Below are 27,722 nucleotides of genomic sequence, written 5' to 3' on the forward strand. Positions count from 1 at the left end.
CCACAATGACAAGAGGTAAGTTCAGGGCAGTAATGTTGAGTCTTTAAAACTTAGTAACAGTGTTAACCAGGGTGGTAGCATCAATAGCTACAAAAAGCATCTGGTTGAAGTGCAACTTACTAAAGGACATTTAACCAAATATTACTGGGGGTGTATGTATATATTTGGGCCTATATATACTTTTGACCCTGTGTGGATTAGAGAAAATCCAAAATAAAGAAGTCTTTTTTTAAAAGTCATTAAAGATGTACGCTGTATAATCATCCCTTGAAAAAAACGTTACATTAAAATCGTTTATAATTATATTTATAAAGCACAAATTTTAACTTGCAACAGCCTTAGAGGTACATACGTTTGACCTTGTGTAACCTTGGATTAGAGCAAGTTCAAAACCAATTCAAACTTGTTTACCTAATTTTTGTTTATTTTAAAGAAATTAAAAATGTATGCTGTACGATCATTTCACCCAGGACAATTCAAAGAGATCATGAAATTAAATTCCATGGTGAGTCCCTGTAAAACTTCTGACCTCAGCTGTATTTATTCACACTCAGGATGTCTGCATGACTCTGAGTCAACTTCCTGTGTTTGTAATGCAATTTCCATTCTGAACTTCTGAAGAATATGACCCTGACAAATACCCTACAATTTGTAATAAATAATAAAAATAAAGCAAACTAAAACTAAGAATTTTTAAATAATTAAAAAGAAAAACTGAAATGAGATGTAGAGGACACTTCTAATGATCATGTAGCAATGAAGAAGATAGCAGCTGATTAAATAGGCACTAGTGGTTTAAAAAGACCTCTAAATATAAATGTAAAGCATTAATATAGCAAATTATCAAATTATGAGTTTTACGAGAAATAATAGCTTATTTCCTTTTTTGTTAATCATTTGAAAGAGCGCATTTTGTTAAGTGCACACTCCAGATCAGACGGTGGCGCTAAAGTGACCAAAAGCTGTTTTTCTAACCGTCAATAAAGACAAAAACCGAAGGAAGAAGATCCGCTAAAAGAAGAGGAGACACATTGACACATTACTGCTGCTCTGCTCAGCAGGACAGCTCAGGTGAGACCTGTAAAAAACGGAACTACAAACCAACACTTGGTAGTATTTGCTAGAGATGCTAGCTGTTGTTAGCTTTAGCCTCAGTAGCCGTTATTTTGACACTGCCTGCGCAGAACAAGCTAGTGCTAAACCCAGTGTGTGCATGTGCAAGGTGTTCACCTGGCATACTGAACTGTACTTTTTAACCATGCGAATATTAATGTGCTAAGTGATGCATGTATTTAGTTAACATTTGCTTAATAAGGTTGTCCGAAGTCTGGTGATATCAAGTTATTGGTTGTTGCTAGTAGGTGGGGCTTAAGTGGTTAAGAAGATAAAGGAAGATCCATAACTCCTACTGTTCTTATTACAATGAAATACCATTTAATTTTCCCACTTTTTGGCTGTATGTGTGTTTATTGTTGTCATGCTGGTAGTTGCATTCAGATGGACTTTAAAGGTACAGTAAGTAATTTCTTATAAGGTATTTACTGTTTATTTTTTTACCTGCAGGTAGCTGGTGATTGCCAAGTAATGGAGCGTGTGATGGGAGGAGGAATGCTACCGGTGGTTTTAACCGGTTTGGGAGTCGTATTGTTGTACCGGATACTTGTACGTCTCAGAAAAGGGGCTTCAGTCCAAGGTGCTGTAGTGGTCATAACTGGGGCCAGCTCTGGACTCGGGAAAGGTCAGCCTCCATTCATTCATTTCAGCTTACATGTGCAAACTCTTTAAACCATACTGATTTAGTGCTAGTAGGATTTTATTTAGATAATGTGCAATCTCATGCTTCAGTGTTGTTGTGCAGATGCCAACATGTAGTTGTAGTTCTTTATCAGATCTGGACATTGTACTGCCCGTTGGTTGTCTCGGACCGGTCTGCGTGCGGTCAATGGGAAATTAGGATTTAAACATATATACGTATACATGAATCATTTTGTCCCATTTCAGACACCAAACACTCTTTGATGAATTCCTGGTCAGAGAGTGGATTCCTAATTTTTGTAGGAAACCACATTACAAATTTGTCACTTCTATTTTGAACATGAATGCTATTTTTTTACTTTACAAACACATGTTTGTGAGCGAATGCATCTCCTCTGTAAGTGTGCCTGATCATTTGTTTCTGAGAGTTTCTAGCCCCGAAAGATGTCAGCTGACCTTTAAAAACAGGAAAGATTGATGCGGAGTGTAGAGTTTTTAACAGGACGTAGACTTCTAAATATTTAATTACTGAAGTCAGATGTAAAGCCATGTGTTTAGTTTGTGGAGAGCAGATTGCAAATCTGCGAAAAGCAACAGGACTTTTCACTAAGCTTCACACATCCGGGGATGGAGCAGGCAAGACCAGCTTTGTGATTTCAAACAAGCCATCCTCTGAGGAGTTTATCAAAGAGTGCTTGGTGGCTGTGGATGACAGTTGTGATGACCCAGCCCAGGCTCAGTAAAAGGGACTACCAAAGTTTGTTTGTTTGCAAACAACTTACACCTGTCAAAATCTGACAGGGGAAAAATGTGGGACTTTTAAAGCAGATGCAAGATAAAGTGACTGAAATGAAGCCAGAAGTGAAATTGATGTTTTTTTCGCTGAATCGTACAGCAGAAGGTGTTGTGCAAGTCAGTGAACCATGCTGTTGGTGTTGTAACTAAAACCGTTAACTTCAGTTTGTTGCACTGTTGATTCACTGGATGCACTTGTGGAAACTCAAGACGGACTAGATTTCTGTAGCTGAGCAAGAAAAAATAATTAAAAATAGCAATAGCACTTATTTTATAATAAAGTTAAGTCTTTTAAATTTTGCAAAAATATGGACATTTTGTGCACAATTGTTTTGGGGAATGTTTATTATATCATGATAAAAATGTTAGCAGTTTTCTTCTATGCTTATTTCAGTTTTATAAAGTGCTCCTGGTAAGAATTAAAGAGATACTGAGCAGATTTGAGTTCAGCTTACTGGTGTGGCTCTCTGCACCCACCCCTGTTTTATGCTCAGTAATCTACAACAAGAATTCTGCATTGTAGAGTGTGCACGGGTCTTCCACGCTGCAGGTGCACGGCTTGTGCTGTGTGGACGTGACGCAGCTCGCCTGCAGCAGGTGGTCCAAGAGCTAACAGCGAGTTCAGCAAACACACAGAAACCGGTATGTATATACACACAAAGGAGTAACACAATAAAGTCTGATCTGTCTGAACTATAGCTTACCCTCTAAGGATCCATATGTAAAGAGTCGCTATTAGTGTTTTGTTTCGCTTTGGTTATCCACCAGACTCACACTCCCTGTACTGTTGTCTTCGACCTGGCTAAAACGGACACGGTGGAGAGAGCTGCAGAAGAGATCCTGAAATGTTACGGACAAGTGGACATCCTCATTAATAATGCTGGAATCAGTTACCGTGGCAATATACTAGAGACTCACATTTCAGTTCAGCGGGATGTTATGGAGACAAATTACTTTGGGCCCGTTGCTCTTACACAAGGTTTGTGTAATCTTGTTGGTTTCAGCGTACGGGATGTTTTCATTTATTTTGGCTTGTGGTTGAAAGAGCCAAGCTAAATGTGAAGTTAATAAGTCATTTATGTAGAGATTTAGGTGAAGATTATCATGACTATGAGTCAGCTCTTTCTCTTTCATTTCTTTCCTCTCTCCACAGCTCTCCTGCCTTCCATGGTTCGCCGGCGCAGCGGCCATATTGTAGTGATTAGCAGCGTCCAGGGGAAGATAGCCATTCCTTACCGGTCAGCCTGTAAGTCGTCTTTGATTAATGCAAACAAACAACATGAGTTTGCCAGCAGGAGGAGGGTAACTAAAGCAAGACTCTGATTTGTCTCATGCTGGTCAGATGCTGCCTCCAAGCACGCCACCCAGGCCTACTTCGACTGCTTGCGGGCAGAGATCGAGCGCTACGGGATCCCAGTGACTGTGATCAGCCCCGGGTACATCCGAACCAACCTGTCGGTCAACGCTGTCACAGGAGATGGATCCAAGTATGGAGGTGAGGCAGTGAGAGGATGGAACAAAAGAGTACCAGTAGCAAAAGCAGCATTTTTAAGAGTCAGCTGGTAACAGGTGATAAATCTCAGAGTTGTTAAGGTGGTGTTGGAATGTGTGTGGATCTTTGATGCCAGCTGGGATTTTGTGTTTTCTTACTGATTTTTTTTGACTACATAAGGAAAAGACTACAAGCCAAATGGATTTTTATAACTAAATAATAAAAGTAAGAAGCAACATAACCAGAGTAATTTATAAGTTATTGTAGGGTCTTTCTTACCTTACATTAAAAAGCACCTTGAGGCAACTGCTGTTGTGATTTGGTACTATATAAATAAAAGTAATTTGAATTAATTGAAGTAATCTGTACTCTCTTGTATCAATGATGCAACATGTCTCTTGTCTTTGCAACTACCGCTCAGTATTGGACAGAACTACAGCTACGGGCTGGGACCCCAGGGACGTGGCGTTGGAAGTCCTAAAGGCTGTTCGTCAGCGAAGTAAAGATGTGGTTTTGGCCGGCCCTCTGCCCACCGCTGCCGTCTACCTCCGCACACTCTGGCCTGCACTTTTCTTCAAGCTCATGTCCTCGCGCTCTCGCAAGGAGCAAAAACCTAAGGATGAGTGATGTTCGAGCTGGTGAGGTCTAGGACCTGAAATAAGTAAGACTTTGGAGGAAATGGGGAGATGTTTTATAACATCTGGGACAGATCTGGAGTGGGGTTTTTTTTGTACTATTCATTGTTTAATGTCTAATTTACATGTTGATATTGTCTGTCATGTCTGAAAAACTTTTACCCTTCCCACCCAAAATAAACAACAAAAAATTGTTGGCAAAAGCCTGCAGTATCACATTTTGCAGGCTGGTGAGAAGAGATGGTTTAATTTGTGAACTCCATAACTCGGGGACTCCTGATGCAAACAGAACAACTTAAATAAACCAAACTGTGGTAGAGGGATCATGTCTGATGTTTGGCAGAATGTCTACTCTCCTTTAAAATATCTACTGTGGTTTTAAAGTCAACGCTTGCCAACAATTTCTCATTGAAAAATGGTGCAGCACCCGACATGTTTCTGGGTCATATTTTCCATGCAGTATGCAGAGCACATCACTGAAAATGAGTCACTTCAGCACACGTACGTGCAGTTGAGTTTTTGTTTCCGGCTAATATTCTTTGTCACTTTAAAGTGTCGTCTGGATTGGAGCATGATTGTACTTTTATTGTGAGCAGTGAGGAATTCAGTGTGGAGTCTGCGGATAAACCACTCATCCATCTCTGGAAAAGCTGACAAACCTGTCAGAAACAAGCCCAAGGCCAAAGACCGAACTTTGTACAAGCTTGCATATGAACTGCTGTGTATCCCCCAAACACAGTGAATACAAGAAAACAGGCAGGTTTTTATAACTATCTTTATGCACAGAATAAAACACCTTTTACAAACTGAAAACAGTATTTTTTTCTCCTTTCTTGGATGTCACCTTAAATTAAAACAGAAAAAACACTTGTCTCAGAAATATTAACAATAAATAGTCCAAATAATGATTTACATTATGTTACAAAAGCGCAGTGAATACTGGAATTTCCATTTGTACAAATACATCCTTCAATAGGATTCCTTATTAAGAATCATCTAGTGTGACAAGATCAAGCGTTTCCAAATGTTCACAAATTAACACCACAGGAGCGCTTACATTTGTTAGATCGTCTTACAATCTCGTTTGTGGAATGACAAAGAGGTCTCCTAACAGTTTATACCAAACGGGTTCACACAGCTGCATAGAGATGATGCTGGTTGATCAAATTAAATGTGAAGGCAATGAGTCTGTACTGCATGAAAAATTCAGAGAAATGATGTCTGCTTCTGTAACATGTAAGAGCCACTCTTACTTTAGTCATAGTGTTTTGTTAGCATCCACTAGTCAGAGGGAAAGAAAGTTGGGGGCATATAATAAAAAACAAAAATTAAAATAAATGGAGTCAACTATGGCTTTAGTGTTTCATTAAATTAACTGCTCGCTCTTATGGAGTGTATTTCTACTGGGAACTCTCAATAGTACCCAGGATATTCATAATTCTAGTTTGTCAAACAAAATGAATGTGTGGCAGCAGACAGCTCATTTGTTTGAACTAATTAGGATGGCAAGAAAGCAACAGAGCTAAGGAAAGGAAATGAGCAACATTGTTAGATTTCCTTGTAATCGATGGTGGTGACAAGAGAACGCCAACCTGTTGTGTCAGCGTTATTGAAAACGACAGCAAAAGTAAACAAAGACACGCCCTCCTCGCTGTTGATCTGGCAGCTTCAGGTCTGGATAGGTCACCTTTAAAAACAGCGCAAGCCTGAATGTATTTTAACAGACAGGCACGCATCAGAGTGCTGCCGCTCACGCGCATCTTTTTGAGATGTTCATCTCCCTTCATTAAAACCTTCCTCTGCAATTCACGCTCACATCTACAATCCAGGAGGGAAATTCTCCCTATTGCAGCTTGCGAATGAGGAGCGGGGAAAGCGCCGAGTCAAAGGAAACGTTTTAATGTGAACATTCCTCAAGGCTTTCATTCAGACGTAACAACCATGAAGAACAGTACATTACGCACATTATGCTGTTTGTGGCTATAAGCACTGTCAGCACAGACTCTTTAAAACATTCTGATTCAGTCTCCAAATACCACACGTGTGAAGAGGGCTTAAATATCTAAAAGGTATTCCTGTTTAGGCAACAAAATCCAATATTTGAACTTGCATCTCTGCACACAATAAAACTAACGAGAAATGAATGCAACAATAAAATAATTCCAATAACATTTTCAGCATCTGTAGAGCTAACCAAGTGGAGTCAACCAACAAGCTGCCATTTTTTTTTTTTTTTTTTTTTTTTTTTAAAATGTGGGTTTGTGAAATGAAGAACCCGATTCCAAACACGCGTGACTACAACACAATCTGTAACACCTGAACTCATAAGAGATGAGGAACAAAAAGAAAAGAAAAAAGGAGGCCAACAGGAAAAATGAACTTCTACGCACCACTTTGTTTTGTTCCACTTTTGCTACTGAACTATGCCAAGCATCTCTTTCTCACCGACGTTACTTTTAATAAAAATCACAGTCCAGTGGCTGTTTGCCACCAGCTGATGATCTGAACTGCACATTTTGAGCGGTCAGCCTTACAGCCTTTAATACACACGCACACACAGATACATTCATGCACTCACACACCGAGAGCAGGAAGAGACATGAAAGATCGTTGCAGATATTTTGTTCGGATATGGCATAGTATTTTCCTGTACATGAGGTTGTATTTTTGTAAACTCATTTGTTTTATCTAAAGTGTTTGTATTTAAAGGGAATTGTTCCTTAGAGAACAGTTCAGTGAAACCAACGCAACTCGCTTTTGAACAATGGTCACGGTTGACCACCTATTATTGCACTTTTACAAACAGGCCATGGATGGCTTTGAGGGGGGATGGGGTTGGCCTTTCTCCTCAGTCTTCTTTCTCCAAACAGGGAGAAGACAGAGAGGAAACCTCTCCTCTCCTCACTTACAGTACCTCTTGTCACCAATAACATGATGCTCTAGGTGAGCAAAGTTCTACCTTGGTCTCTTTTTAGGACCGGCCTGCTTATCGACAGGTGTGAGAACCAGACGTGGTAAAAGTTGGGTTAATTTGCAGCTGCTGGCTGTAAATCAGTTTTGAATTTCTAGCAGTAGTCACTGCTTCCAAGTGTGGGCCCAGAAGTTTGTGTCTCTCTCCCCTGGAACTGTGGAAATGCCTGGAACTGGCTGTAGATTAGAGGTACAGATGACCATGGCTTGGTGGAGTCTTCCTCAGGGAGGTGGAATGGAGGGCTCAGTCACGGCGAGCTCCTGAGCCAGATCATTGAAGCGAGCGATGTAGTCTATGCTGCTCTCACTCATCATACAAGCAAGCTGAGAATCCATCTGCAAGCAACACCAAAGAGCTTTCAGACTGACAACAAGGGCAAATCCAAGAAGGAAAAAAAACTAAACAAGATTTTTCCAGACATCCCTCAAACAGTTTCATGCTTTAGGTCAAGAGTGCAGGGGGGGGAAAAAAAGTTCATCACATCAATATCTGTCAATGAAATTAAATTATTTACTGAAAAAGCAGATGTGTTAGTCCAAACACAGGAGGCAACTATTCACCTCCCAGGCAGGTTTGGGCCCCATCCAAGGAAACAGGTTTAAGCTAACAAGTCTGCATTTGTTAACCCTGAGATGAGTCACTTAACACAATCTGAACTAAACCTGCTCACTGGCAGGTTTTCTTTAACAAACTTAGAGTTTCTCTCTGCCTCATCCCCTCCACACCTGAACCAGCTAACTGACACTCCCGATTCATTTCTCCATAAAGTCGCTATCAAAGCACGCAAGAGAGCGAGAGAGAGCACTAAAAATGGAAACGTGTTCACAGACTGAGATTCAGATATTAAATGCTGTCAGCATTTTAAAAGGTATGGTGTCTGAATCTCAGAGTATGACTCAACAAGTTTTTCATTAAAAATCACCTAAAAATTGGTGGATCAGCCCAGAACCCGATCTATCCAAAAGGTACCATGTGGTCCCTAACAACCGGCTCTGGGTCAGAGTCCACTTGCACAGCAGGACAGATCCAAAAGGGATAAGGACCACATTTTCAGAGTGGATATAAATGCAGGTTATTTTTAAAATGGGAAGTGATGTTTTTACATTTACATTTTAGAGATGAATCAATAACATATAACATGTTGGTTACTGAGATTCAGACTGTGTTGTGTTTGTGGCAAGTGTTGCTTCTCAGTCACAACTTTCTTTCATTTAATCAACAAGCATTTACTTACCTCTGCCACATCAGGAAGGCCACGGGATTGAAAGGAATCATGAGAATTGCAGTCCAGGAGGCTAGGACCGAGTAGAGCTGTGCCGCTGGAGGGGCCAGTGGGGGTTAGGGTGGTCCGTCTGCCCTTATCAGGAGAGACCATGCTGGCTGCAAGGAAAATAAGAGCAAAAGACTGAGTAAATGGCCTTTCATCATACAGCTGTGTCAGTAATATTGGGGATTTTACAAACAAATCTTTGTAAATGTTGACTGCTGTATGCAGCATTTTTAATGGGAAGTAATGATAAAAATACATCCACTTAATATTCTGTCTTTCTTGGCCTAAAATTTAACTTCTGACACACTCTTGAGAAAGGAAGCAAAAAAAACAAAACAAAAACTCTTACAAAGGAGGCATCCCAGTGTGGAGTCAGACGAGTCGCTGGGGTACCACTGAGGGTCATGGCTGGGTGAAGGGATCCAGCCTCTGGATGGGCTGAGCGAGGGAGACGAGGCCAGCAGTTTGGAGCCGTCGCTGTTGCCCAGCTTGGCTGGAGAGAGAGCAGCCTCCTCACCTGCAGTGCAGCAGGCAAACAGAAATGAGACATCAGCGATTAAACTCAGCAGGCTCAGATGTTTAGCTGCTTGGATGTCAACGTGCACTCTTTTCCACAACCTGCAGAGGAATTAATGCTGTGGAGCCACAAAGCTGACCTAAGTGGTAATTACAAAACCTTTCTAACCTACTCTCACTTTCCATTTCACTAAACAAACATCATCAAGCTTTACTTAGCAGTTTCGTGTCAATATGGCTCGGGTAAGACGTCTGCACGTGCACGCACCGTAATGTGTGGAGTTGATGGCAAGCTCGATGATGGAGTCGCTGATCTGCGTTTGAGGTTCTCCGGGGGTTAGAGCCTCTTCAGGAGGGCCTGGGAGTGAGATATCAAGGAGCGAGGCAACGCTCGGTGGAGAGAGGAGTGAGTCTCCCCCGCCGGTGACTCCAGGAGACGGAGGTGGTACGCCATTCTATGGAAAGAGCGATTTAACTTAGCACATCACATTTTTTTAAACCATTTATTCAAGCATAGCTGACAATTTTCTTTATCAAATGGTGATCAGCTACGACTGGAAAACAAATGAGGTTACGCAGACTCACTGCCTTTAACTAAGCCAAGTGTTCCCTCACAAAGGTCCACTGTGAGCAAGGAAACGCCCTGATGGCGATACAAACAGCTTTATTAATCCCATCAGGGCAAACTGTTTGGAGCAGCTTGTTTTTAAACCGTAACAGACAAATAAACAGGTGATCATGAATATGACAACTGTATGCAAGAATAATGGCTACAAATAAAATCTATAAAAATTACTAAAACATTTGTGAAGTCTTGTACGACAGATGCACAGTAAAAAGAAAAACATTATGCAAAACCTGGCCTACACCGCACAGACAAACAGAAAATCATTAGAGTGAGCAATAACTTTCATTAAAGTAAGACAAATCAAAAACTGACAGTTTTAAATGTAACACTCCAAGATGGTAATGGGCAATATCATTTATTCTAATGCCACATGCCAAAGGCAAGGAGGAGACATCAAATGAAGGAGGCTTCTAGTCTGTGTGTCTCTCTCTGTGTGTGTGTGTGTGTGTGTGTGTGTGTGTGTGTGTGTGTGTGTGTGTGTGTGTGTGTGTGTGTGTGTGTGTGTGTGTGTGTGTGTGTGTGTGTCTGTCTCTGACCTCTGGAACATTTTGCTGGTGGAGTTGAGAGTCTGGCTCAGCATCAGCAATGGGAGTGGTGGCGAGAAGAGCGCTGTTATCCACAGTGGAAGAATCCACCTCCCGACAGGGACTGCCTGGGATAATGCCTGCAGACTTAGCTGCCAGGTCAATGGCACCTGAAAGTATTAACAGTTCAGGCAAACGAGAGATTTATCATATCGCTCCTGATAAGCATTAACAGCAACAGCATGTGAAGAGCAGAGCAGGAAGAAAAAAAAAAAAAAAAAAAAAAGGATGGTCCAAGGTCTTCTGGAAAAATGTTTTTGCTTCTGTTGTCTGCACAGAAATACTGTCTGTCACTGATCTTCTCAGAGTTCTAGATTTTGACACAGGAATCTTACACAAATACAACTTGGACCTTAAATATGTTTTTAAGCAATTTTATAAAATATGTCTGAAGGTTCTCAGTCATCCAGGTCATCGTAGTCAAAGGAGCTTGCAAAGAAAAGCGTCTGGAAGTTACTTGAAGACGTTTCACCTCTCATCCGAGAAGCTTCTTCAGTTCTAAGGTCAAATGGTGGGGAGTCCCAGATTTAAACCTAGTGGGAGTATCCCCCCACAGAGGGACAAAAGGACCCCCTGATGATCCTCTAATCGCCTGAGCCAAGGTGTGAAACTGGGTGCTTACAAAAGCAAAGTTTCAAAAAGAAGGACAAATTTTTCCCAAGGATCTGGTTGCTGGTGTGGTAGAAGTCCTTTACAGAGGTTAAAAGTAAATAGGATGATTAATATGTAGGTTAATTTAAGTGCTTGTGGTATTTTACAGAAATTCCCAAGTTGTTGTACCCATAAAAACAACAATATGTAATTTTTTTGCAGTATATTTGATGTAGAGTTTATCAATATTTCAATAAAACAGAAAATGTAGTAGATAACAGAAGAAGTCCATACTAGAGAGCTGGCTGGCCCCCGCAGAGCTGGATGTTGCTGGGTTTGTTTTAGTTTGGACAGAGCGAGAGGAAGGAGCTAGTCGGGGATGGATCGGCCGGAAAGATCCAGTTCCTGAAGGAAGAAACAGGAAGTGAGAGAGCAGACAATTACCAGAGGGTCTTGCTGAGAAAGAGAAATCGTTTTTAGCTGTGATTTCATTAATGCATACTGTAAAACTACGCCCTAAACATTTCCAGCCTCAGCTGACGACATATTCTATCGTTCTGTCTTGCCATCTGAGGAGTACCTGTGGCAGAGGAGTTGGAGAGGATGGAGAAGGAGCAGACGTGTTGAGGAGTGTCTCCTGTAGTTCTGGGCAGCAGTGTTCGCTGTGAACGAGAAAGAAGTGGACAAACAAAACACACTTAGGAAAACCCGCCATCCACCCAACCAAGCGCAGAACGGATGAATGGATAATGATCCTGCTCTCACCTGAACTACAAGTGGTTTGCGAAGTTGTCTGTTCCGAGGTTTTCTCTGTCTAGAAAGGAAAAGATCTGACTGCATCTGTGAGAAAAAGAAAAGAAAAAAACACATATTAATGCTCGTTAATACATCAATTATGTCTTTGTACAGTTGGCATAAACAAAACAAAAAATGATGCATTATTCTGGCTTACACTAATCGAGTCGAGCTGCTGTCTGAAGGCTAGCTCTGCCTCTTTGTTAGGGGAGAACATTCGGTTGTGCCGTGAGCTGTTGGGTGGCAGCGTGGTGGGTACTGCGAACACGCTGCTTTCTGATTCGCCAACTGCAGTAGAACCCAGCAGAGAGCGGGGAAGGTTGCGCCCACCTGAACACGATTGAAACAGATGTGGTGCCACATCAGGAAAGGCAGCTATTTGAAAACAACTTCTAAAGAGGAAGCATCGGTGCTGCATAATTCCTTCTCGCTGTTTAATAACTACAGCACTGTAAGTACAGAAATGACTTTATCACAAAAGCCTGCAGGAGAGAGACATAAATACCTCCAGCACTTGGCAGCTGTAACTTGGGCATGCGCAAAGACGCCTGCGGCCGCCCACAGCTGGGGCTACGGGCACCTGCAACAGGACCCTTCGCCGGAGGTGTGAGGACCTGGTTTTGCTCCTCCTGATAGGTCTTGAGGGGTGATGTGGCTGTGGAGCACAGCTCTGGAGCCTGAAGGAAAAGGCACATGATATGCTCCTATCTCGAAATAGCACTTTCATTGAAAAAGACAAAAAAAAAAAAAAAAAAAAAACCCGTGGTGTTCATAGTACATAACCAGTAACATGTTTTTCATCAGCTGGCTTTGTACGGAATATAAACTCTTCACACTGCTGCGTCTTAAAAATGTTTAATTTTAAGCCTTAATGCCACTGATAATTACACATTTTTCATCTTTTCAACTTGTAATTTAAACAACACACCAGCCACAATCTTGGAAGACAGAAAAGGGAAAACTTACCAGAGGTTTGGGGTTGACTTCAGTGGAAACCAGCTTGAGTAAGCAGCGCAAAACTCGATTTGTCCTGTCGGGCTTTGGCTGCACTGAGGCTTGTCCCTCTTCTGAGTTGCTGGGTGGAGCTGTGACCGGCTGCCACTCGTACTCCAGCTGCAGCTTGCCTGGCTTCCCAAACATCAGGTACAGCTCGGCCAGGGTGACGTTCTCTGCGTCACGGGCGCTCCAGCCTTCCTCTCTGATTTGCTCAACGACCCGTTCTTTGGTCGCTGGTGGGGAAGCTTGCGACACGGCTTCGTCTGAGCCAGTCACTGGAGGTTTGACTGAAGGAGGCTGGTTGGCCTCCGAGGAAGACGCGCTGGTGCTCTGCTCCTCTTTGTACTGCTCAGCGGAGCCATCGGCACCACTACATGACCTATCCGTGCTTCTGGTCATGGCTAAACCACCACTGACCTCAACGCCAGTGCAGGCCTTTCCTGGATCAGAAGATCCCATCCCATCTCCCTCTTCTCTGACAGTCTGCTGAGAGGAAACTGGGACACAAGGGGACTGAAGTCTCTTCTCCTCTACCTTTGCAGAACTGTCTGCTGATGGATCAGGGTTGGGGGTTTCAGTTCGACGAGCATCACCCATTATAGTCAGTGAAGCACCAGCAACAGCAGCGCTTCCCCGCCCAGATTTGCTGCCAGTTCGAGGTTGTGGAGCTGCATGGATGCCCAGGATCTGGGCAGCTGGCAACTCCTTGGCATTAGGCCGGCTCTTGCCACTCTCGATCCAATGGACAGTGCAGGAGGCTTTGGAGTGAACCACACGTGCCACCCCAGGCAGTGTAGTCAATGTGCAGCTCTCAGCTGGAAAAAGAAAAAGTTCTTCCTTCTGAGTTATGCTGGGAGAGGCTGTGCTGGTCTGGTTGCCTTCTAGAGCCTCTCTCTCCATGAGACTCTTAAGCTGAGTTTTCAAAGTTAAGGACCAGTTTATATTCGACACAAGTTGGTATATGTCCCAGAAAGCAGCATGTTAGAGCAGTACATTTCTAATATGTACACTAGGAATGAAAAACACTCTGAAGAGTTTTGCATACATATTGCACTGTAATGTTTTTTTTTTTTTATTTAAAAAAGGATACAATCCGCTGGTCATGATAAGCCCACTTCTGTTTCAGATACTCTATGAGGCTGGAGACTTTCCTGTGGAGCTCCACCACCATCCTGAGAAAACAGAAAAAACATTTGATGTCAACTTTGCAAAATACAACACTACCAGGTCTAATACGTCTGACCTAAACTACTTCTACATTTTACACTTAGACTACTGTGGATCAAATTTAATAGAGTTTTCTAAAACCGAAATAATCCTGTGTGGGAAAAATCAAAACGCCAACTACGTGCTCCAAAAATAACTAAAATAAAACAGAAATTTTCATTAATGTATAGGTTTACTATATTTGTTTTGTCACGTTTGCAAACAAATGCATACTGACATTGCTGTAATTCAGCCATTTTCACAAAGTCTTTACCCTTCTTCAACCTACCCATGATAAATAACCCCTTATTATCATAATAATTAAAAGTAAAAAACCCTAACACTGAAACCAGTAAAAACGAAACTGTGAACCTCAAAAGAAGCAAACCCAGTCTGAACACTAACTGAAAACTGAACTGAGAACAAAAATTAAAAATGAAAGAAATAGAGTTTAAACTTTGAACAGCATCATGTCTGAGGGTGTTTACACTTTTCAAATTTCACGAGTTAACTTAAAAAATATACACACATATTTAATTTGCACAAAAAAAAAAAAAAAAAAAAAAAAAAAAAAAAAAACCCAGACATTTCATCACTTTCATTTCTCAAGAGCTGACCCAGAAAACGGTGGAAAACATGCAAACCATCAAACTGAAATAAGCAGTCTGAAGCCAAGAAGAGGTTCTTATATTAGCTCAGGCTTTGTTGCATCGCCATGGCTTGAACTAATAAAATAAATAAATAAAATAATAATAGAAAATGAATTAAATAATGAAGGTATGACATCTCTCTGACTCTTGGATGTTATGCTTTTGAAAATATATTGTGGTTCTTATCCATGTCAGACCTGAGGCGAGGGTTGTGGGCAAGACTCTGAACTCGGGCCCAGGAGTGGTTACTGCGTGGCTGGAGCTCCACTGCCACCTTCAAGGGCAGACGCACCGGCTTCTGGTCCTCTTCATCACTCACTCCTGCAGGACACAAAATTACAGATTCAGCCACTATATGAAAAGCCCAAAACCTGTAAACTCAACTATGCTCTCTCACTTAATTAACCACGACAAAATGAAAGGCAGTCATCAATCTCAGTGGCATCCATTCACAGATTTACATACAACAATGACAAGAGACAGTCTTTTTCTACCCTTGATTAAAGCAAATATTTTCAGTAAGTGTGATGAGTGGGTGTTATTGAGCAGAGGGGTTGATGACAGCTGGTCAGAACAGTCATCTCCTTCATCCTCCTCACTTTGCACCCAAAGTTACCATGGAAACACCACCAGCCCACTTGATGCCATGGTTTTTGTAAAAGCCCCGCCCCCGTGAACCCCCCAGGTTTTCAGTGCTTGTTCTGTAACACGTGTGCTGGGTTTCTGCAGGCTCATACTCACCATCTGGATCACAAAGTTTCTTCAACGCTCTGCACATTGGAGCTTTGATCCGCAGGTTCCTCCCCTTAGAGCGCACAGTGGTGGCCCTGGTGGAACAGAAGAATCTTTATTCATATATGTTGTAAGCTCTAAACCTTGCCGTGCCACAGAGAAAGCATCTGACTACATACTGTCAACTCAGCCCTCAGATTTGTTTTTCATACTAGCAAAGTGCTAATCTGTATCTTTCCAAATGTGATCTAGTGCATCAGTTTAACGTATCACAATCCCAGATGCGTGCATGTAAACCCACTAGCTAAAGCTTCTGCCACAGACTTACCCTTGCTGGATGAGTTCGTTCAGCTTTGCCACATTCTTATCATCCATCACTGTCAAAGACAAAACACAAGATTAAGTTAAGTTAAGTTAAGTTAAGTTAAGACATGCTCCTCAGGGGCAACTGCCCCGAGCCACAGGGATCATCTGGAGTTTAATCACATCCCCTGTGTCCACAACCAGCAGAACAAACAGCAAAACACACACAGTCTACATTGCATCCAAGCGCTTTCACAGCCCTCACTTACATCCTCCAACTTTTTTGCGAAGCTCGGCGTAGCAGATGAGGCCGTACAGTTCTTGAGAAGATTTCTTTAACACCCTGGAGTACACTGAGAAGGAAAGGAAGCACAAGTCACAACACTGGTGGAGGCCTGTGCGTGCTACATAAAGATAACATGAGAGTAACACTGGGTGCTTTTTGTAGGGGAAAAGAGCTCCAGCTTATCTGGTGAGCTTCTTTAACATATGTTTTGCTTGCTAAAAAACAAAAATGTCAGTGTGAGTTCTGTTGTAGGAAAAAATAATAATATATGTGGCTGTTTAACAGCATCTCTTCTTTACTTCTCATTCACAATGTCTGCAGTAAGTAGCATAACTGAAACAACTAAACACAAACCTAAAATAAACCAATTAAGATCAGCCTAAGAGATCACCTTGTTGTATGAATTGTACACATTTTTATGAGGTGTCATTCGATAAAGTCATTACAGTGTACAAACTTCATATTTGGGGATCAAAAATTCCAAGGTGAATTAATTTATTCACCCCACGTGTTCCACATGTTTTCTGTGTTTAACAAAAAAAGAGAAAAAAAAAAAAGCAACTCACCGTTAGCGAAGTCGATGTGTTTGGAGATCTTGTGCCAAGTTCGGTAGTAAAAGTGGCGGACCTGTTCCTTGTTCTTCACCATATTTGCTGGCTTGCCTCTCTTCTTGTACTTCATTGCAATGTTGTTCTGGATGGCCTCAAAATCCTTCCCGTGCTGGGAACAAAGGAGGGCAGTCGTGAATCTACAACGTCAAAAGATCTACACATAGTAAACTTTTAACTTAGTAAAAGGTTGTTTACCTCATAAAGACCCTCAAAAAAGCTGTTTTTATCCTCGGCGCTCCAGGATTCCCACTGCCGACGGGCTCTTTTCTGGTTACCAGCTTGTTCTTCCTTCTCTGTAGACCCTTGGCCCTTGGAGGTCTTGGATACTCCCCCCGTGGAGCTGACCACAGGCCCGGTCTGTCCCACCACACCCTGGGAAGAGGAGCCATTCTCTGCCCCTGTTTTAACACAGAAACATTCAGAGGAAAGGCACAACTTAAATATCAGCTCACCACCCTGGCTGTTTTGTATGTCATAACGAAAAAAGGTTGATCTGAGGTGTGTGATTTGCGAGATGTTAAAATACATGCACACAAAGCCACCCACTGCCATTACAGCGCACAGAACCTGCAGAGCTTCCCTCTCTGTGGTTAAGCTCTGGCAAGGAGACAGGAAAAGCAATCAGTCCCTATGGTCAGGTCTACATTACACAGTTCCAAAACCAACTCATGGTGGGCTCCACTGGCCAAGTTTTCTGGCCCAGCACTGCACACAACGCCAGGAGACATTAGCAGGCGCACCCAGAGAGTTGCTGTTGCAGTACTGTGCTACATTAAGCACTTTTTTTCTTTATTTTTTTTATTATATATATATATTTTTTAGCCCAAATGGGTGTTAATTTACAAACACAAGCATGTGACTGGCTCACAGACAATAACCTAGATGTGTCGCCTTCAAAATAGAAGTGCACCGATATAGCATCACATAAAAATAAGTGAGGCTTTCTTGGTCAGACGGTCAAATGTTTGTGCTCAATCTAAATATAGTTTCTGAGACAATCAGAGCTTTTCTGTTTCAAACAACAAAAATCCACCAGTCACACCTGTCAAAGGATACACAAGTAAATAATATTGTTTCTGATCTGATCAATGGCTGTTGTTTTGTGGACAAAGCAATTTTAAAAGGAAAAATATACAAATTAAAATCACAGATGTATAATGTACTGAAATATTTTTCCAAATAAATTCCACTTTTCAATGAGGAACACACAGATTTCTGGGTGGCATAGCCTCATTAACAAACTCAAAAACCACCACCACCTTACTAAGTCTCAGCCCCACCCCAAAGCTGTCTGTGCCTCCAGAGGGACAGGTAGTGTGGAAACCCAGGAGGTAATGCCTTGTCTGCATAGATAAAATGACACCAACCAGTTCACACTTAGCAAATACTATTAGTGATTGGTAGCCTACAAGGGAATCCTTCATTGTGTTTAAAAGTCATCCTGAAAGCCTTAAGTCATCTCTAGCTTTGATTCATTGTTTAGAAAGTTCCTGATATCGGTCACCCTCTGAATTACTACAGAGGCTCATTCAGATTATTTGCAAAACCAAAACTGAATAATGGCAAATAAATTACAACCTCTGCTTTACTGGTATTTGTTGTAAAAGGGGGGGATAAAAAAAACAAAGGTAGCCTAGGCTAAATCTGTGGGTCAATGAAATGATTGGCTGAAAACTGCAACACCATTCTGGTCCAATTTCCTATATAGTCCCAAAAGAAAATAAGAAAAAAGACAAAAGAACTGTAAGCAACCCTGTTCAGTAATGTCCCTTTCCTGTCCTGATATCAGGTCCGTTTTAAGCCTGTGATTTATTCCTCCTGCTGATAACAACACCATGCCTTTATTGTTATTGCTGCCAGTTTCCAAGAAACTGCAAAAACAATCAAGTGACATCTTAATTAAAATCTAACTTCTGGCCTCTCCTGTTTTTTGCTTCTTTTTTTCCCGCATAAGTGGTGTACAGGATGGTGTTGCAACATGGGCTGGAGCAGCCAAAAAATGTACCCAGAGTACAACCCAGCAAGTGGCCCACAGGGGATACACGGCAACACAACGGCATCACAGACAAGCACACTGCAAGCACCGACAGAGAAAACTAAAACTGACAGCGCAGCCCCCCAATCTCTCCTGATCCCACCTGTACACACTCTTTCCCGAGCTGGTCACTCACTTACCTTTCGATTTTGCCCCGCCATGTCCATTGATGGAGGAGCCGATTGAATCCTTCCGTATCCGTTTGCTCGGAGGTCGAACGCTTGATCGGAGAAAATGATGCTGGTCGGGGCCCGGAGGGCCGGGCTCAGCTGATGTCTGGGGAAGCTGGGTCGAGCCTGGTCCGGTTCGGTTCGGAGCAGAAGCAGGAAGGACCGGGGCTGAACCGGAGCTGAGACCCGTGGTTGATGGATTAAGAATTTCCACTCCGTCCTCTCCCTTTGTACTGCGCTCCTCGCTCGCCTGCTCTCCGTTCTCCTCTTCGTCGCAACCGTCGGGCTTTCTGGACGGATTCCTCCTCCCATCGACACCGATCCCCTCCCTGGAGCCCGGTGTCATGCTGCCACAACACAATTACACACAATTTGTCACATTAGGAGCAAAGCGATGTGTAAAATTAACTTCTAAAGACGACGTTCACTGTCTCTCAACATGGCCGCCGCTGTTTGTTTCAAATCCCCTCTTCAGTCCCGTCAAAACAACACCAAATATATGCATTTCATGCCTTGAGATAAATTAGATTTAACAACTGAAGCAGTTAGAAGACTGGCAGCGATGCTTTTCCGAGTAGCTTTCCGCTCTAATGGCCAATAATAACGATTTAATTTAAACTGAATTCAAAAGCGACCGCTTTTCAGTTTAGCGCCCTGCAGAAACGACAACGAAAACCCCCTCGGTGCCTTCGACCTCTAAATAAAGTGTTTATTTCAAACCTAATTTTACCCATTTTGGTGCTCCTCTGTAGTAGACGATGTCTTCTTTCTCTTCACCATGGGTCCGAGCGGTTAGACTGGCAATTAGTGGTCAAATTGAGCATAATAAAGCCGAGAGCGATCGCTCCGCTTTTATGCCCTCTCCTTGCTCCTGATTCGACTGAGCTGAACTCTCTGCGCAGTTCAACTGTCTCTTCTATCAGCAACAACATTACTCAATGCTTTCCATGCAACGAGACATAAATGACACAAAACCAGCCGCAAATACGAGATATTTAACTGCATTTTGATGGATAATAATTTACAAAAAGCCCGTGTCGGTTGAGCTCATTTGAATTGATATAAGCAGGGATAGTTTTATTAAGCTGTGAGTGGACTTCGCTTCACACTACGTCATCATAAGCAGAAATTGTGCCTGCAAAAGAAATCATTTTATGCTCAAACCTTTGCCATGGTAATGTTATTAATTGCCAGCAATACTACAGCCCCTCATAAATACACACGACGATGGCACATGAGGAAAATCAGGACGTGGCTTTAAGTACACGTTGAGTAGAAGGAGCTGGAGGAGTAGAAGGGGTGCTGCACTTGTGTTAAAATGTGTAAACACTGCAGAGTTTCTTATCCTATGTGCTCTACTGTTTTTCCACAACTTAATTTTATGCTTGCTGAATAATCAGGAGAGGGGGTGTCCAGTGCTTAAGGACGACAAAAAAAATCAGACCTGGGCAGCTTTAGTATGGGGAAACATCACGAATGTCTTCTTTTGCCACACAGCATTTAAATCTCTCAGTTCGTGTCAGCATACAGCTGATTATCAGGCAATTCTGGCACAAATTGAGACGAATTAATAATTTATGAAAGCCTTAGATAATTGCTTCAGCTATTTAATGTTTCAATTGAGCTTAATAAGATCTTTAAACTTCAAGTGATGGACAGCTATAGCTGTCACTTATTCTGTTTTATCATATTCTTTCAGTGCAATCTGAGTTGACTCGAACACACTTACACTAAAACACCGCGGTTCTCTTTTTACTTCACTAAATGACATTACTCGCGTCCCAAAGCAGTGTTACATTAAAAACTACTTAGCAGCTGTAATAGTCTCATCACGAGTATAATATTATATCGGAAGCTTCACGTGTATTTGGAAGTGCGGTGGTGTAATAATTTGAGGTGTTTACAAGCAGTAAGTAGATGTAGCAAAATATATTAAATGTAGTCAAATATTTCTTCCGTGGATAGCCCGCTACTATGTCCAGCATGGCTGCTGTTGTTGGCTAGCTAACATTAACAGTATAACAAGCCAAACAAGATTTTACGTTATAAAACTGCTCCTAGCATAACGGCTATTTTGTACAGAGTCCAAAACAGGTTGTTGAATTGGTAAATATTACTGAGCTTACCTAAAGCAGAAGATTGCTGGTAGTATTCCCAAACGAGACACAGTTTAGCATTGCTAGCTGACTGTAGACCTCCAGCTTGCTACCGATGACAGCTCCAGCTGCTCCGTTGTCAGCGCGCGCAGACACGCCCATTACTATACAAAAACAAAGACTGTGATTGGCTAAAAAAACACGAGGTCGGCGGTTAAAGTTTGATTGACAGAAACCTCCGCCAACTGTTAGTGGAAGAGTTAACAACGAAAGACCAATTGTCATTCTCTTCCTGTCACGCCTCGCCAAGTTTACCGACTAGTACACTAAACATTTTAAGCGACTCTGGGTGATATATAATCTAACCTTTTTGTTTAGCTATTAAATTTTTTTTTTGTTTGTTTTAACAATAGTTTATCACAGCAATTAACATTTCTGGTCCTGTAAGACAAGTTCCGCCCAAAAAATGATTGACATTTTGACGAACAATTCAGTAGGCGGAACTCAGAGGATGCGCTTGAATTTTGTATTGGAGTATAAAAAACCCCACATGTCTAAGAAGAACTGAAACAAAACATTAACTGTGTTGAGCACTACGTTTTGAGTTGATATCATCATCTCAGACTTATCTGTTTAAGAATAAAACAAGCGCACATGTGGAAATTAGTCCTTGTCTACTACTGTTTAAAGCGTTTTTGAGACTCACAAGGCGAAACTTTCCTGCTTTTGTAGAAGATGTGTATAACCTATTGCCATAATTAAACAGCTGTGTAAATCATATTTAAATAAGAAAACTATAGCCTCAGTGCTGTTCCGGGAACAATGCACAGTTGCTTCTCCAAAGTCTTTCACTTGTAATGGGAGTCTGGGTGCAGTGAAACGAGCGCACCTCAGCTTGGCAGAGGACCAGTTATATTCCTCTGTGTCATAGTTGGGTGGGCTCGAAATTCTTCACTACGGAGTTGAGCCGGGCACGCGCAGGCAGAGGGGGAACTCGCTCGTCGTCCAGTTGGCAAACTGACGAAGAAGTTGTCTTCGGAAACTTGAAGGGTCAAAACAGAGCCACCATGACTTCGACTAACATGTTTCAAGGGTTGGATAGTGGTTCGAAACCGAGTTCAAGGTAAAGACAACAGCTGCGCGGCTTGGTTATGTGCGAATAAGAGCCGCCAGTAACGTTTTATTCCGACTGCAGCCAGGAGCTCGGACAGTTAGCAGCCCAGAATTTAGTATAACGTTGCCTGTCAGAACTTCGTAGGGTTTTTTTTTCTTCCACTAATTTCTTTAAGCATATCTCGAACACGCAGTGCTCCCAGAAAGCTTAAATGTCTGGGTGGACGCTTAAGTGGAGCTGCAGCGGTTTGAGTTAGCAAACTTGTTAGTCATGATAGCTTTCGAGCTAGCCATTCAGGCGTTGTCTACTGCGCCTGCGGAAGTGTGAAATGCTCCTCGGAAGGCTCTTCTTTGTATCCGCCAACAGAGGCGTTATGGTCACACTTTCCTTAAAGCAAGAGGTTCGGGTGCTCTTTTTTTTTTTTTTTTTTTAAATCTCGAAAGCACCAGTTTCCGGATCAGCTCCCCTAAGTAGAATGATCAAACTTCCAATAACGAAAGAAAGTAAAGCGTCTGTCTGATATAATCTATAGCAGACAATGGTTTCCATGCGTATATGGCGCCATTCCCGGGTCTATAATCAAGTAACCTGTTATTTAGCTCAGTTGGCCCAGCTAACATATTTATAGCCCGGTTACTTAACGTTTCCTACAAGTCTTTGAATGTAAGACATGACAGTAACAGTAGACGGTAAACGTGAATCCGCATTCTGTTTATTTAAAGATTTAACTTGTATGTTAATCTGTAGGGTGTTGCAGCCTCCTGGAGGTGGCTCCAGCAATCTGTTTGGTGGCTATGAAGAGGACTCTGCAGCATCAAAAAGACCCAATAAGATGGCCTCCAAAGTTTTTGCTCCACCAGAGGAAGCCCAGAGTGCACCGAAACGCTCCAATCCTCCAGGTGAGATTAACCTGCTGGTGGCTGATGCTTTGGCTTTTCTGTCTCTGCAAATCCATGTTCAGAGTGTGAAAACTATTACTACAATGTTATATTTCCACTGTAAACATGTTGGCTGTTCTCTGTGCCTGCACATAATACACCTGCTCATATTACTCTGGTATAGCTGGGTTTATTTACAGTTCAGGGTACTTGATTGCCTGCCCTGATGGTCATAAATATTTTTCTCTGAAATGGTCAGAACATTCTTGCCATTTAGCAAGTGCACACAGTACGTAAAACTAAACTGGGTATGTTCTACATCTGGCACAGAAGAGTGACTCTTTATGAAATGGACACAGAGATTACATTTTATTTTTTTACCATTGCTGAATTATTTTAGAAGATCGTGTCACTATATGGTTTGTTGGTTAATCTTTTATAGGTGGAAAGAGTAGTGGAATATTTGGTGAATCTGAGCCTGCTGCTCAACCACAGAGACCCATGCCACCAGGTGGACCAACCAGCAACATATTTGGACCTGCAGGCACGGGACCTGCCCAAAGTCCAAGCCGAAGCCACCCAAATAAGCCAAAGGTACTTTTTGACTTGTATTTTATGAGTTGCAGAACATTTTTATTCCAAGCCTGTGCAAAAAAAAAAAAAGTCTCTTTAGTGAGGAATACATAGGTTTGCGACAGGCAGCACTTCAATAATAATCTCTAATAAACACACACTAACTGAGCCCCACCCTAACACCTACCTGTCTGTGCCTCCAGTGAGACCGGTGGTATGGTAACCTCAGAGATGATCTCTAATTTGCATAGATAGTGACTGCAAACCTGGCTGATGTCAGCCTGTTATTGTAGATGTCTGTGATTACTAATCGGCAAAGGTGTGTTTAAGTCAGCACGAAAGCCTGAAGCCACCTCTAGCTTTAGCACATTGTTTAATGACTCAACAAAGGTCCTGATATTGGTAACCTTTGAGTTGTAGGTACTGAGGGTCATTCAGATTATTTGCAAAAGGAAAAAAAAATGTGGCAAACATAACCATTATGACCTTTAAAACTAAAGAAATGTACACAGTCATGTATAATAATTGCACTTTCTTGTCCTGTTCTCATGTCCATTTGATATGCATTTTTATGCCCATTTACTCATCTGTCATTTCAATAAACACACCATCTAGAGAGGTTTTAAAGGACAAGCTGACATTAAAAAGAAATGAGTTTGTGCTTGCACGTCACCGTCTTTGTGTTGATTTCTTTTCTTCCTCTTTTTTTTTTTGGCAGACTGAGAGGATTTACCTTCATTAACATTATTAATTTCAATTTTAACTGTGTGCAGTGAAACAAGAACACCTGTGGGGTTTTTTTCTTTCTTCCTTATCTTTACTGTTTTGTTTTGTTTTTTTTTTAATACAGGACAACCTAAGTGTGGGACCTGAACCTGAATCACCAGGTGAGTACTGTACATGTTCTTTGTGTATAATTTCTTTTCATATACTATTAAACTACCTCTGCTAAGCCTTGCTGTTCAGACAGATCAGATTTTATCATATTGTACTGTTTTCTAAGTTTTACACCCTAAACTTCAGTTAATGAGAGAGAAAAATAAATTGAGTCTATTTATGTTCTCATCTGTGCATTTCCACTGCTTAACTGCATATAGCTTCATGCAAACAATAAAAATATGTGATAGTCTCAATAAACTATCCTCCATCTCTGCAATTCTTTTTTTTTTTTTTTTTTTTTTTTAAACGCTTATTAGTTTCACTTAGATCTCAAATGTAACAAATATGTGATTTCACCCTCCTCTGTTAGTTAGTGAACTGGACTTGAAAACGGCAGGGCTTGTGGTGTCTTACATGAACTCAGGCTTTCTGGCTTTAGATTATAATTTGGTACTCTAATGATCATCACTTCTGGATCCAAAAAATCAACATGGTGGTGTCCATCACACTACACACAACACACAGTGCAAAAACCAGGGGGTCGGGTCACGGTGGCTGTGTCCAATTTGATATCACATGTCAGCGTGTTTGTTTTAGTTCCTCAAGCTCCTGAAGCCAAAGCCGGCCAGCCTGAGGCGAAAGAAGAAACGGCACCCCCAGTCGATGCACCAGCCAAGGAAGAGCCACCCGCTGCCATTGCCGCTGCAGTCTCTGCACCCTCGGAGCCTGAACCCACACCTTCCTCATTTCCTGATGACACTTCGCTGAAGAACCACGAGCCTCACCTGGGACCCAAGCCTCGCTCCCACAACAGGGTCCTCAACCCTCCTGGAGGAAAATCTAGTGTGGTGTTCTACTGATCAACTGAGCGTGCCACCTCTCCCAATTTGTGTCCATAAACCTCTTTGTGTGCTCCCCTGTTAATCTTCTCTCATTCCTACACTGCTCTTTTGATGGTCATGTGATCTGTACACCTAAATGCAGCCCATTTGTTGTTGTTGACACCTGACGCCTGGGCTCATAAGTTGTCCTCAACATCTTGCACTTTCATCCCTCGTTTCTGACTTCCTGCCATCTGTCTTCTCCTTGATATTCTTCTATAATGAAACCTGCAATCATTACAATCACCAATGAGTCAGCTGAATGGATAGCTGTCACCTTATCACTTTAACTGTAACACAGTTCGGTTTCAACTTTGCAGTTACTGTTTTCATCGTTTGTGTTACAAGCATTTGTAAGTGTAATTTGTCTGGAGGCACAATCATCTAATTTTTGTGTGTGTGAAAACATTTCTGCATCTCAAGAACGGTTTAGAGTTTGGCATACTTGCACAATTTTCAGATTTAAAACTGACCTGCAATTTGGTTTGGCTAAAAACTTCACAGCAGACATTTGCCCAATTTTTTTGGGAGCTTCTGAGGTGAACACAGCTTCTCATCAGTTTAATTTATGAAGTGCCAGATCTTTATTGGATGACCACTTAATTTCAGAATTTAAGAAACAATCCATGTGACTGAGGCCTGATATAAGCTTGGCATCCTTTCATCTCTCTAGCCTTTTTGTTAATTATGCCTTACTAAAAACGTGTACAACAGAGAGCACAATCTGTGATTAGGAATTGAAACAGCTGTTTACTCCCCAGATGTTTCTGTGTCCTCAAAGAAATTCCATTTTGATTTATGTGAATGTATTGTGCAGGTACTTTCTCTGCTTCGACCTCATTGCTTGCTTTATCTGAGAACATAATCTGCCTTCTTTTAGCTTGGGGTAGGCCTCAGTTTATGTTTTAAATTAAAACGGCTTGAAGACAAAGTGAACTCTGGACAAGCGTGCGGCCTACCTGAAGTCCAGGTGGGCTCGATGATAATCACATTTTCACACTCATCTCGGGGCAGACCTGTGGTGTTCTGGTGCCAGCCTGTCTCCTCCGTGTCGATGTGCCTGGTAGGCAGCGAGCGCAGCAGAAGAAAGAAATCCTGTGTATTGCAATAAAATGGTTGTTTTGCAGTAAGAGTTTGTTTACTGTGTCTGCATTCATCATCTACTAAAAACTGAGAAACACTCAGGGGTGATTAATTTAAACATGTACATTTTGTTAAACTGGAATTCGTCTCTCACGTTGATGCTTATGAGGATTTGTGTAAATCTGACATACAATCCAGTGTTGTCTGTCCCATTTTGAGTCACTGACAGTGGTGCTTTTGTCTGAATTTGTCCTCGGGCAGCACTCTCTGGAAGCCGCTTTTTTTCTCCCCACATACAAAAATGGCCACTTCTGCCTGGAGGGAGTTTATTTTTGCTTCGCAGCCACAGAATCTGTATAGAATTTCTATTTCTATTTGAAGCAACGGTACAGATGACAGCACATAAAACACTGTTTGCTTGTGTGTGTGTGTGTGTTTTGTGTATAAAAACTGTCCAAAAGTTGATTCTGTTCATCTGGACGTATCGTTTTCAGTGGGAGAAACGTTTCGTCACTCATACAAGTGACTTCTTCAGTCTCAGCTGACTGCAGGTTTCCTCAATCTTATAAATAGAAGAGTTACCTCATCAGGCCAGGACTCTGCAGTCTATTTACACCTACAGGGCAGTGGACACTGTTTCAATGATGAGGATGTACACATCCTGGATAGGGAGGAACGCTGGTTTAAGCGGAGTCAAGGAGGTCATTTACGTGAAAAAGGAAAGATCATCTCTGAATCGAGGAGGGGGCCTAAGGGTACATCTTTCGCCATCTTACAAAACTGTGATTGCAGCCATTCCCCAACTCTCTGTGAATGGTACTCATGGCCTTTGATCAGTGGTCATGAGAATTTGCATAATTAAGATTAAGGAACTGACCTCCCAGCCCATTGTTCCTTCAGTGAGCTGGTTTCAGTCATTTTGCAAATGTACTGTATAAGACTGGGGAAAGCTGCAGTCAGCTGAGACCGAAGCAGTCACTTGTATAAGTGACGAAAAGTTTCTCCCACTGAAAACGCTACGTCCAGATGAACAGAATCAACTTTTGGAGATTTACTTACCTGGATGATTGAGAATGTGTTAAGATGTATAAAAACTGAGATGCTCAGAGGTCTTCCTTCATGGTATGGAGCAGCCCACACAAAACAGGGTCTTTGTGTTGGTTTTAATGTAGGTGCTGATGTTAACCACCATGTTCA

At 41.9% G+C, this 27,722-nt stretch overlaps 3 protein-coding genes across 4 annotated transcripts; 2 read left to right on the top strand and 1 right to left on the bottom strand.

Annotated features, from left to right (window-relative positions):
* The first annotated feature begins 344 nt into the window (after nucleotides 1-344).
* Nucleotides 345-5,490, top strand: dhrs7b (dehydrogenase/reductase (SDR family) member 7B). The gene is made up of 7 exons (XM_084926331.1): nucleotides 345-1,071; nucleotides 1,564-1,738; nucleotides 3,074-3,192; nucleotides 3,319-3,529; nucleotides 3,704-3,796; nucleotides 3,893-4,045; nucleotides 4,464-5,490. The coding sequence occupies exons 2-7, from the start codon at nucleotides 1,585-1,587 to the stop codon at nucleotides 4,667-4,669; spliced, it is 936 nt and encodes a 311-aa protein (XP_084782457.1). The 5' UTR covers nucleotides 345-1,071; nucleotides 1,564-1,584; the 3' UTR covers nucleotides 4,670-5,490.
* Nucleotides 5,491-5,775: 285 nt separating this feature from the next.
* cramp1 (cramped chromatin regulator 1) lies at nucleotides 5,776-21,269 on the bottom strand. Of its 2 annotated transcripts, none has more exons than XM_084926330.1 (20): nucleotides 21,148-21,269; nucleotides 18,992-19,368; nucleotides 17,012-17,214; nucleotides 16,772-16,925; nucleotides 16,189-16,272; nucleotides 15,945-15,993; nucleotides 15,626-15,711; nucleotides 15,082-15,205; nucleotides 14,119-14,200; nucleotides 12,999-13,940; nucleotides 12,538-12,709; nucleotides 12,190-12,362; nucleotides 12,003-12,077; nucleotides 11,818-11,899; nucleotides 11,532-11,642; nucleotides 10,599-10,756; nucleotides 9,703-9,889; nucleotides 9,268-9,435; nucleotides 8,883-9,028; nucleotides 5,776-7,983 (listed from the first exon to the last, which is right to left on the bottom strand). In XM_084926330.1, the coding sequence occupies exons 2-20, from the start codon at nucleotides 19,365-19,367 to the stop codon at nucleotides 7,870-7,872; spliced, it is 3,486 nt and encodes a 1,161-aa protein (XP_084782456.1). In that variant the 5' UTR covers nucleotide 19,368; nucleotides 21,148-21,269; the 3' UTR covers nucleotides 5,776-7,869. The 2 variants fall into 2 exon arrangements, with proteins under 2 accessions (XP_084782456.1, XP_084782455.1); XM_084926329.1 differs by lacking the exon at nucleotides 21,148-21,269 and adding an exon at nucleotides 19,752-20,007.
* A 791-nt stretch (nucleotides 21,270-22,060) lies between these two features.
* On the top strand, nucleotides 22,061-26,572 carry jpt2 (Jupiter microtubule associated homolog 2). Its single transcript, XM_084926334.1, has 5 exons — nucleotides 22,061-22,240; nucleotides 22,979-23,130; nucleotides 23,552-23,703; nucleotides 24,533-24,569; nucleotides 25,159-26,572. Exons 1-5 carry the CDS (start codon nucleotides 22,185-22,187, stop codon nucleotides 25,419-25,421), a joined length of 660 nt encoding a protein of 219 aa, XP_084782460.1. The 5' UTR covers nucleotides 22,061-22,184; the 3' UTR covers nucleotides 25,422-26,572.
* Nucleotides 26,573-27,722: the final 1,150 nt, after the last annotated feature.

The sequence above is a fragment of the Perissodus microlepis genome, chromosome 4, assembly GCF_051167445.1.
Source record: "Perissodus microlepis isolate ML-2025 ecotype Zambia chromosome 4, ASM5116744v1, whole genome shotgun sequence".
NCBI classification, from domain to species: domain Eukaryota; kingdom Metazoa; phylum Chordata; class Actinopteri; order Cichliformes; family Cichlidae; genus Perissodus; species Perissodus microlepis.